Below are 12,292 nucleotides of genomic sequence, written 5' to 3' on the forward strand. Positions count from 1 at the left end.
TTCTCCCCTCACTGTCTCTTGCAGACTGTCTGGCTCTCCTGACAGGAGCTGCAGAGCCGCATGTCTGCTCAGCTCCAGCTCTTTTCACAGACTCTCCCTAACTCTTCCTCCAGCCAGGATATATAGGGAAGCTCCCCTCAAACTGGGTCTAAGGCTCCCCCTTCTGGCCAGAACAGCGTTGTATGTACGTGTTGCCTGTTAAATGGATCTTCCTCGCTTCCAGGCATGGCATCACCCTCCCCGTGAGGAAGGCAATACCACTATAACAACCGAATTCCTGGGGTATTACATATTTCTATGCAGCTGAACGCTCTGGTCCCGAGTGTCGGCGGCAGTGCCGGGGTATTGAGGCGAGAGACTTGTGCGCAAGTGTGACCCCGGCCTCACACTGTCTATTAGGATAACATATAAAAAAGTTGAGTTTCATCCAGAAAAGTGCGATGATCCTTTTTTTCACTTGTTATCTATATGCAATCTGTTTTTACAGTAACAGCTATTAATCATTCACAGTTTCCTATGTTACGGAATTGCAATTTTTCCATAAAAATCGGATTCTATACTGTAGCTCTGTATGGAATTACATTTTTTTTTGTGCACCCGTAGACTTGTCTCATCCGTTTTACAGAAGAAACTAATGCATGCTGCCATTTTTTTCACACATAGATTCAGTCACTGAAAAAAATGTAATCTGCACAGCCTCACTGAATAACATTGGTCCTAGTATTGTCTGTGTTATTCGTGGACAACACTCAGACTGAAAATACAGTCATGTGAACAAGCCTTTAAATGTATGTTATTTCTCTGAAATGCTGCAGGATTCCAGAGTAAAGCATATCTGGCTGAAATGATAGCACCAGTGTCTAATTCATGCTGCCAGTAACATGGGGCTCATTCAGGCCTCAGTGACTTTTCTTGTATGTAAAAAAAAACAATCTGAGTGCTTTGATCAGTGTCATCAGAGTTTGGTCAGTGTGTCAGCTTTTCCCATCAGAGTTGATCAATTTTTCTCTTATCAGTCAGCGAAAAACAGACAGCACTCGGATGGCATCTGAGTGCTGTCTTATTTTTTTTTTGCAGACCCACATACTTGCATTGGCGAGTTTGATGCGAGACTCAGAACAAAATCGTCCATGTCTCTGCGATTTTGTCTGGCTGAAAAAATACGCGGACATGTGAACGGACTATAATAAGTAGACAAGACTTAGACAAGACCAAAGTAATAGAAATAAGATAAAGTAGAAACTATTGTAATCATTACAATTAGTAACTGCCATATGATGATATAAATACCTTCTTTAATATATATTACTAATGTCAATTATGTTAATAATCCAAATGTAATAAAACGTGCAACTTAATAAATTATGATTCATCTAAAAAAAAAAAATCACGCTGGAATATAAAACGTGTTTCTGTAGTGCGTTGAATGTATAAATTGGAACTTCATTATTTCATTTACAGATTTTCTGACCGAGATTTAATCCTTTTTTGAAAGCCGTAAAGACATTTTCCTTCCTTGACGTATCAGCAGAAATTCATTCAGGAATAGTTATTTCATCGTTGTTGGATTATTCTTGATAAGCCCCATCGGGAGCGGAAGGGTTAAGCCATTGTGACTAGCGATTATTCGAAAACACCGCTGCTGGGATGAAGCTGATAGGTTCAGACGTAATCCCGGTTTAAACTCCACAATCACTATAGGGGGTTATTATCAGCTGCTCTTCTGCAGACAAGAAGAGGATGCGTTCGGGAGCTGAATGTTTAGGCGCAAAAACCTCCTGCGTTTCGCTTCCATTTCCATTCCGCACGTATATGCGAAATTGAATTTGGAGTATTCCTGAACAGAGAGGAAAAGAAGGGAAGAATGTGAAGCACACCTGGTTTATGTCAGAAAGGCACTAGGACCTTGAAGAATTGTCCTGCCTCATGAGTCAGCCTTAGATCTCCAGCTCACAACCCCTGAAAGCAGTGAATGAGAGGACAGACATGTGAATGGCTCAGCTGGGCTTCCAAGCACTTTGTGGACTGGGCTGCGAGAGGCTACCAGACATCTGGATCATCCAGGATTTCAGCACCTTGTGACTGTCACATCTACCCAAGCTCAGGTGAGGACCAACCTGCATGCTCCAGTCTCTCGCCAGTAATGACTTCTTCCATAAACTTTCTAAGAGAAGTACTAGAGTCTAATTCTGCACTGATTCTCAGCCTGACTTTATCATCAGACACCCCAAAACCTAAAGCTTTTTTTTTCTTTTAGGTCTCTAGAAATCCTATATTAGAACATTTTCTGCATTCCTTTCCATGAAGAGCTTTATGACTTTACTTACCTGTACTGATAAAGCAGTGCTGTGCTCGCCATTTAACTCTGTATCATCCAAAGTAGCATACCTCTCTGGGTTACCTGCCACTACAAGGCGATTCCTCCAAATCACAAACCCATCTCTGCTGCGTGTGTGCTACCGGTTACTTCTGATAGGTATGAAAAGACGCCTTAAGAACGCGTTGAGTCTCGCGGCAGGTGTTCTTTCACCTCTTATACATTGATCCTTCTGATATCATGCTTTAGCCTAGCCTTACGTTGTAGGTAGCTGCCTGTTGCTTTACGTTGTACGCACTGTCCCACGAACAAGAAGGTGTGGTGCAGGTTCGCTGTCTCGGCAGTATTTCTGGGCTTTTAACACCGCGTTAAGTGCATCCCCGTATATATATATATATAATAATTATATTTCTTGATATTCTAATGAGCTAGATGATTTTAAAGGCACAGATCAAAGAGTAGTCCTGTGCTTCACCACTCCCTCCAGAGTTAAGAAGCGCAGGCTATTAAGTGGTTCCTGCTCTCCCATAATCTTCTTTGGTTGCCGGCGTTCTGCCTGCAAAGCTGGTGGATGGAAAAGTAACTTCTTACGGGATAAATATTGGGTGTTTTCACGCATTAAAGCGCATTAAGTTAAACCTCGTAGAGTATTAGTCAATGTAAGGTCTGCCAGCTTTAGTCTACACACCAAGAACTGGGTAACGCTGCTCCTTTACTATATAATCATATCAACATGTAAAGTGCTAACATTTGGCAAATAGCAACTTGTAATTCAGGTTTTAGGATGCGATGGTGAAGGCAAAAAAAAACAACTCTGAAATAGTTTTTGCTGCTGAAATTTACTTGCGGTTGGACAAATTGCAGGGAGTCCGTTTATTATTATTATTATTACTATTATTATTATTAATTATTTATTTATTTTTTTAAAGCACTATTAATTCCATGGTTTTAAACATGTGAAGAGGACTCACATGCAACATACACAAACTACAGTAAACGCATTAACAGTGACAGACTGGTACAAAGTGGGAGACCCTGACCTCAAGGGCTTATCTATCTATCTATCTATCTATCTATCTATCTATCTATCTATCTATCCCATATCTATCTATCTATCTATCTACCTATCTATCTATCTATCTATCTATCTATCTATCTACCTATCTATCTATCTATCTATCTATCTATCTATCTATCTATCTATCTATCTATCTATCCCATATCTATCTATCTATCTATCCAATATCTATCTATTATCTATCTACCTATCTATCTATCTATCTATCTATCTATCTATCTATCTATCTATCTATCTATCTATCTATCCCATATCTATCTATCTATCTATCCAATATCTATCTATTATCTATCTATCTATCTATCTATCTATCTATCTATCTATCTATCTATCTATCTATCTATCTATCCCATATCTATCTATCTATCTATCTATTATCTATCTACCTATCTATCTATCTATCTATCTATCTACCTATCTATCTATCTATCTATCCCATATCTATCTATCTATCTATCTATCTATCTACCTATCTATCTATCTATCTATCTATCTATCTATCTACCTATCCAATATCTATCTATCTATCTATCTATCTATCTATCTATCTATCTACCTATCTATCTATCTATCTATCCCATATCTATCTATCTATCTATCTATCTATCTATCTATCTATCTATCTTTCTACCTATCTATCTATCTATCTATCTATCTATCTATCTATCCAATATCTATCTATCTATCTACCTATCTATCTATCTATCTATCTATCTATCCCATATCTATCTATCTATCTATCCAATATCTATCTATCTATCTATCTATCTATCTATCTATCTATCTATCTATCTATCTATCCCATATCTATCTATCTATCTATCTATCCAATATCTATCTATCTATCTATCTATCCCATATCTATCTATCTATCTATCTATCTATCTATCTATCTATCTATCTATCCCATATCTATCTATCTATCTATCTATCTATCTATCTATCTATCCCATATCTATCTATCTATCTATCTATCTATCTATCTATCTATCTATCTATCTATCTATCTATCTCTTGTTATATCACCAGAATACTATGTGTTCCATGAAGCAAAAGGAGATTATAAAATAAATATGTGGCAGTCGGGAGCCTATCTCTGTAGTAGTCTGCTCAGCAAGTGTGCCTATTGTATACAACACATGCCTGCAAATAGCTCTTCTGTTGATGCCAAAGGCACATATCACTGCGTCCTTTTCATTTTTTTTTTTTAATATGAATCTGTTGCAGACAGAGACAGCTTGGGGGATTGGATTGTTCCCATACTAACCCCGTTTAACTTGCCAATAGTTATTAACCCTGTCTTTGCCAGGAATAGCACACCATCAGGAATTAAGGATGAGAGAGCGGTTAAATGAACCTATAGGAAAAAAAAGGAAAAAAAAAGTTGGTTGGATGATCTGGTGAACATTACGCATTTATGACAGTATTGTTAAAGCTGACATATGATAGCGATTATGTAGAGCGATGCATTGGTTGGAGCAGACCGCTGTAGTGTAGAGATGCTGTCACAGTTGTTTATTGATGGGTTATGGTGATACTTCTAAAGTCCTGAAGTTATAGCATGCATATGAAACTTATTAGAAATGATGCTTTTAAATAGAATAGTTCAGTTTTAGGCTTCGGAGAGACGCCTGTGTTTAGGCATGAGTGGATTTGGCCTTTGGGATTAATCACCTTGTATCCAGAAGCAGTCAGAAATACCTTGGAGCATACTTGGCCAGTTCCTGTCTAAAAAAGGGAAAAAAATAGATGTCTTCCTGACTTCAGGAAAGTACAGCCGGTATTCGATGTTCTTACTGTTTAACCTTGTTTACCACCTTTTCTTCCTGTAGTTTCAGCTGTAGGAATGATCCCATAAAACGAATGAGTCGTGTCTGGATTATCTGCTGGATCCAGATGTCTTAAGGGATTATCGAATGTAGACATCTGATGGTCTCTCATTCCCTAGACTCTAGAACCTTATTGGACGACATATTAATATCTTCAATAGTCTCACGTAGTTTTCTGATTAAGTTTTAGATTATATGTACAACTGTTTCTGTAAGCCCCTTACAATTCACTGACTGAAAGCCATATTCCATAGATATATATTTTTCTATGATCGTGTTAAAGAATGAATTCAGCATATAATGAAGCATAAAATAATTATACATGGACAGCAATGACCAGTAGAAAAAAAAACGTTCTACGGTGCTGACTTGTAAATTGTTTTCCAAAAAAGATTCATTGGATGCTTTGGTGGAACCCGAATAACATCAAGCTCTACCAAAATCCAATGATGGATGATAATATAGTGTAAGTTATTGTGTGAAGTGGTAGTTTTCATTTTCTATTGTATTAAACTTGGTATTTTTATTCATCAAACAAGATAATTGATTTGGTCATGTATATATATATATTTTTTTTTTTTGGGGGGGAGATTTCTCTCTAGTATGCCACCTAGTAAAGACCTAAAATCCAACGCTACCCTCAAAACAAAATATCTTAAAGCATCAGATGTGTAGGCCACTGAATATGCTCAGTGTACCCTCCCTTTTTTTTTTCTTAAATCTTAAGAAGTGGTCTCTTAGTGAAACCCAGCCCCTCAGACATTACATCCTCTAGTAGCAGTTACATAGGAGAACCCATGAGAGGATATATTCAATATCGCCAATGGTGTCTACTGTTCAGTGTCTGAAGGACTCTAATGTCTGGTAACATTTGTCTGCTCATATGAGGTCCTGGAGAAAAACACTGCAGAATCGGGCATCTTATTCTTTATTTTTAAAGTTTCTTTTTTTTTTTTTAAATCTGGGGAAAATTTGAGAAAAGCATCTCAACAGAAGATTGTGGTTACTGATTGAATTAAGTGGATTATGGAAATTCTTCACGTTACCAGCAAACATAAAGTGGACCACTATAACCTATGGATTTGTGCTTACTTCTGGTAGGTGAACATAACTGTCCCTAAACATGTGCTTCTTCTGTTAGGTTTTAGGTGAATTTTAGCTGTATCATATCACACTTTTTCACACCATTAACCATCATTTATAAACCAATGTAGCTGCATTGTAGCTCATAGTAATCAGTAACTTGTTCTCAAAAATGTACATTGACCTTTCATTTCTCTAGGGCTACACACACTTTCCTATATGCCATTTTGTGTCAATATTTTCCATGAAACAAGATCACTCCATATGCTGGGTGATAGTCCAAAGAAATTGTATTAACCCTGCTGTTCTGTTGGTCAAAAATGACCGACTTTGAACTTCAATATTCTTTAAAATATTCAAGATGCGGCTCTGAAACCCGTGGCCGACCGACCCATCCTCATTTAAGTCAATCAACCACAAGTTTCAGAACCGCATCTTGAACACCCCAAAAAATACCAAAGTTCAAAATAGGTCTCCCCAGACCGAACAGAACAGAAGGGTTAAAATACTTAGTTTACAAAGGAGAATGGAGAAAGGCCATTTGGGTTCCCTACTACTTTTCTTTGCCTGGATTCAAATGTCAAATTTTTCCAAGAATAAAATTCACTTTTTAACAATGAATTTTCAATATGAAGCAAAAATAAAAGTCTAGTCAGGGATACTGTTCGACCATAGCGCACTTTGAACTTGATTATTGACATGTCCAAGTATTTAATTTAGTTGCAATTGATTTTATGCTGTGCATCGATTATTAAACTTGCAACCAAGGTTAGGAGACATCCTGTGTGTGAGCTAAATCCACTCCAATGTCATTTTCCTTTGAATCTATGTCACTAAATTTCCTCATTTCCTAGTTAACGTCTCTAGCACTTTTACAATTGGAATACATATACTGCTGGCTGATTTAGCAAGGATGGCATTTCATACACTTTTCTACGAAAAAAAAAAAAACATTGGAGTAAATTGCGACAAATTTTTAGTGCAGTTTTAGGCTGTCCTAAAATCCATCAATAAAATTTGCACCTTCCATATACGAGTACAGATTTGCATCAAAACTAGTGACAATGTATGGAATAAAGCTTAATTGGGGCCACACAAGCATAGATTCTCTAATGCGTGAGAATTGGCCGATTACGATAATGACACTTGGTTCAAACTCTTAGTTTAATCTGAGTGTCACCTATGTTTGATCCGATTCTCTTGCATGACAGAATCGCAGCACCGGTGCAAAGACAGAGAACTTAATTTCTCCATTTTATGTCTGCAATAATCGGACTACTCTCAGATGACATCCAAGTGCAGTTTGCTGTTACACATACACCCATAGACATGTATGGGTGAGTGGGATATGATTATTGGGTGCATTTGCAGCATGCTATGATTGTTTTTTCATGCCGATTCAGCATGAGAAAAAAATTGCAGATCTGCAATATAACATTGGATCGAGTGGTATCTGACAAAACATTGGAAAGAACATTGTGTGAGCGAGCCCCAAATGTTGTTGGTCATACCTCCTACTCGGTACTTGTTTTTTTTTCAACTTTTGATAAGCATTGAGCAAGAAAATGAAAACTTTGTGCAAATTGCATTTTTTGGGGGCCAAATTTGGTGTAAACTGCTTAAAGTGAACTTGTCACCAAGTTTGGCCGATACAAGTTACGGCCACCCCCTTTCAGGGCTGATATACAGCATTTATAATGCTGTATACAAGCACCCGATCTGACCTGTAAGAGAAGAAAAATAACTTTTATTATACTCACCTGGGGGCAGTTTGGTCCAGATCTTCTTGGTCCAGCGCCTCCCATCTTCTTGCGATCGCCGTCCTCCTGCTTGCTTCATGTGAATGATGCGTGACTGCGTCATCCACACAGGCTCCCCGGAATCTCGCTCCTGCACAAGCGTACTTGTCTGCCCTGTTGAGAGCAGAACAAAGTCCTGCAACACAGGCGATGGGCTTCACTGACCTTTCCCGGCACCTGCACACTGCAATACTTTGCTGCAGGACGGCATCACAAGAAGAGTGACGCCCCTCTGACCGGACCACCCCCCAGGTGAGAATAATAAACGTTATTTTTCTTCTCCTACAGGTCAGATCGGGGTTCATATACAGCGTTATAGAATGCTGTACATATCTGTCCTGAAAGGGGGTGGCCGTAACTCGTATTGGCCAAAGCTGGTGACAGGTGCCCTTTAAAAATATGGGACACTGTTTACATGTAAAACTGGAAGAATACCGTGACGAACACTGTATGAGTTTTGTCGCATCTTGCACAAGGTAAAGCTAGCCAAGTCTTAGTTGGCATTCTTTAGGTCATTAATTGGTGCATTTCAGACTCACATTTGTTCTCTTGGCCCAAAACGATAACATATTTGTCTAAATTTGATTTTTGCCAATTGTATGGGATAAGCTAGACTCCTGTTACAACCACACTAAGAAATGTTGGCCCATGATTACAAGGATAATATTTGCAATCAGTAGATAGCGTTTGAAGCCAATGGAGCAAGCTCACTCAATACAAAACATTATGGTCTACTTTAAAACCCTGCAAAGTTTTAGCAGAAAGAGATTTAAAAAAAATCAAGGAGAACACTCACGTGGACAGCTTCCCACTGCTTTTACGCTGTCTGTGTTGTCTTTGTGACCAGCTTTCTGTACACACAAAAAAGGAGAGAATAAAGATAACTTGGTAATGAAGAAGTCAGAGCGAGCCTGCTGTATGACTTTTTGAGACGTTCTTGGTTGTATTTGAAATATTTAGTGTGAAACTTCCCATTTTTTCAGGGTATAACATGGCTATTAGTAACTAATAAGTCTGCCTTGCTTATGCTGTACGTGGTTCGGACAACAAGCAAAAATGTAGATGTTCCTGCAGTGCTTGCTATTTTAGGACAAAACCATTTGAAATTGTCAATCTGATGTACAGAAATACTTGAGATTTATGTTAGGCTCAGTTCACACAACAGAATTATCAAAAATGTGTGCAAGATCGTATTTTATTTTTGCGCTTAAAAAAAAAAAATAAAGTAGCCAACCCTTTAAAAATTATTTAGGGAAGATGATTTTGTGGCATTTTACTTTAAAGGGGTTGTACACTATCTATCTATATATATAATTGTCTAAGGGTTTTTCCGTCTGTCTGTCTGTCTCTCTTTCTGTCTGTCTGTCTGTCCAGGAAATCCCGCGTCTCTGATTGGTCGAGGCCGCCTCGACCAATCAGTGACGGGCACAGCGAAGATGATGTCATAAAGGATGTAGACTCCCGCGTCTCTGATTGATCGAGGCCGCCAGGCCTCGACCAATCAGCAACGGGCACAGCGACGATGATGTCATAAAGGACATAGAAATCCCACGTTTCTGATTCAGCGACGGGCACAGTATCGACGTAGATGTCATAATGGTTGCCATGGCGACGATGATGTCATAAAGGTTGCCTCGACCAATCAGTCCATATTGTCCATATACTACAGGGACATGCATATTCTAGAATACCCGATGCATTAGAATCGGGCCACAATCTAGTATATATAATTGCCTAAGGGTTTTTCCGTCTGTCTGTCTGTCTGTCTTTCTGTCTGTCTGTCTGTCCTGGAAATCCCACGTCTCTGATTGGTCAAGGCCGCCAGGCCTCGACCAATCAGCGACGGGCACAGCATGGCGAAGGATGATGTCATAAAGGTTGCCTCGACCAATCAGCGACGGGCACAGTCTGCCGCGAATTCGCCTCGACCAATCAGCGACGGGCACAGTATCAACGTAGATGTCATAATGGTTGCCATGGCGACGATGATGTCATAAAGGTTGCCTCGACCAATCAGCGACGGGCACAGTCTGCCGCGAATTCTGGAATCATCATTGTCCATATACTACGGGGACATGCATATTCTAGAATACCCGATGCGTTAGAATCGGGCCACAATCTAGTCTATATATATAATTGTCTAAGGGTTTTTCCGTCTGTCTGTCTTTCTGTCTGTCTTTCTGTCTGTCTGTCTGTCCTGGAAATCCCGCCTCTCTGATTGGTCGCGGCTGCCAGGCCTCCACCAATCAGCGACGGGCACAGCATCAACGTAGAAATCCCGCGTCTCTGATTGGTCGAGGCCGCCTGGCCTCGACCAATCAGCAACGGGCACAGCAACGATGATGTCATAAAGGACGTAGACATCCCGCGTTTCTGATTTGGTCGAGGCCGCCAGGCCTCAACCAATCAGCAACGGGCACAGCGACGATGATGTCATAATGGTTGCCATGGTGACGATGATGTCATAAAGGTTGCCTCGACCAATCAGCGACGGGCACAGTCTGCCGCGAATTCTGGAATCATCATTGTCCATATACTACGGGGACATGCATATTCTAGAATACCCCATGCGTTAGAATCGGGCCACAATCTAGTATATATATAATTGTCTAAGGGTTTTTCCGTCTGTCTGTCTGTCTGTCTGTCTGTCCGTCCTGGAAATCCCGCGTCTCTGATTGGTCGAGGCCGCCGTTCTGCTTCCTGCACTGACTGTGAGCGCCGGCTGGCCGTAAAGCAGAGCGGTGACGTCACCGCTGTGCTTTACGGCCGTCCGGTGCTGACAGTGCAGGGAAGCAGAGTGCCGGGGGACAGACACCGGAATGTAATTATGTAGTGTTTGTTTTTTTTTACATTTACACTGGTAACCAGGGTAAACATCGGGTTACTAAGCGCAGCCCTGCGCTTAATAACCCGATGTTTACCCTGGTTACCAGTGAAGACATCGCTGAATCGGCGTCACTCACGCCGATTCAGCGATGTCTGCGGGAGATCCAGCGACGAAATAAAGTTCTGGCCTTTCTGCTCCGACCAACGATGTCAGAGTAGGATCCAGATCGCTGCTGCATGTCAAACACAACGATATCGCTATCCAGGACGCTGCAACGTCACGGATCGCTAGCGATATCGTTGTTAAGTTGTTCAGTGTGAAGGGATCTTAAGAAGCAAAGATGGTCAGAGGTTCACAAATCTGTTAGTAACTGCATTCACAATCAGTGGTACCATTTTAGTTAAATTGCAAAAACTTGGAATATTTCACCCTTTATAGTTCATAATATCCTCACAATATTCAGAGATTCTGGAGAAATCCATGTACACAAGGGCCAAGGCCGACAGACAATATTAAAGGCTAGTGACCTATGGGCCCCCAGGCTTCACTGCATTATTTGGTCATGCAAATCAGTCTCCGTGCAAGCCACAAATACAAGTTAAAGCTCTATCATGGAAAGAGGAAGCCATATATTGAAGTCATTTTGAGGGGTCTATATGATAGAAAATACCCAAGTGTGACACCATTCTAAAAACTGCACCCCTCAAGGTGCTCAAAACCACATTCAAGAAGCTTATTAACCCTTCAGGTGTTTCACAGGAATTTTTGGAATGTTTAAATAAAAATGAACATTTAACTTTTTTTCACAAAAAATTTACTTCAGCACCAATTTGTTTTAATTTACCAAGGGTAACAGGAGAATATGGACCGCAAAAGTTGTTGTACAAATTATCCTGAGTACGCCGATACCCCATATGTGGGGGTAAACCACTGTTTGGGCGCATGACAGAGCTCGGAAGCGAAGGAGGGCAATTTGACTTTTCAATGCAAAATTGACAGGAATTGAGATGGGACGCCATGTTGCGTTTGGAGAGCCACTGATGTGCCTAAATATTCAAACCCCCAACAAGTGACACCATTTTGGAAAGTAGACCCCCTAAGGAACTTATCTAGAGGTGCGATGAGCACTTTGACCCACCAAGTGCTTCACAGAAGTTTATAATGCAGAACCATAAAAATAAAAAATCATATTTTTTCACAAAAATTATCTTTTTGCCCCCAATTTTTTATTTTCCCAAGGGTAAGAGAAGAAATTGGACCACAAAAGTTGTTGTACAATTTGACCTGAGTACGCTGATACCCCATATGTGGCGGTAAACCACTGTTTGGGCGCATGGGAGAGCTCGGAAGAAAAGGAGC

General features: G+C 40.1%; 1 protein-coding gene across 7 annotated transcripts in view; it reads left to right on the forward strand.

The window, feature by feature from the left end:
* The first annotated feature begins 1,809 nt into the window (after nucleotides 1-1,809).
* Nucleotides 1,810-12,292, forward strand: part of NGF (nerve growth factor) — a 180,064-nt gene continuing 169,581 nt past the window's right edge. For 3 of the 7 annotated variants that reach the window (XM_069756148.1, XM_069756150.1, XM_069756151.1), the window contains exon 1: nucleotides 4,404-6,321. Coding sequence is in view for 2 of the 7 variants with exons in the window: in XM_069756147.1 (XP_069612248.1) it covers nucleotides 1,973-2,105 (133 nt within the window). In the remaining 5 variants the exon portion in view is untranslated. Of the gene's footprint in view, nucleotides 2,106-4,403; nucleotides 6,322-12,292 lie in introns of those variants that run through there. The other 4 variants (XM_069756154.1, XM_069756147.1, XM_069756146.1 and 1 more) reach the window with 4 other exon arrangements.

This window comes from Ranitomeya imitator, chromosome 3 (assembly GCF_032444005.1).
Source record: "Ranitomeya imitator isolate aRanImi1 chromosome 3, aRanImi1.pri, whole genome shotgun sequence".
NCBI lineage: Eukaryota > Metazoa > Chordata > Amphibia > Anura > Dendrobatidae > Ranitomeya > Ranitomeya imitator.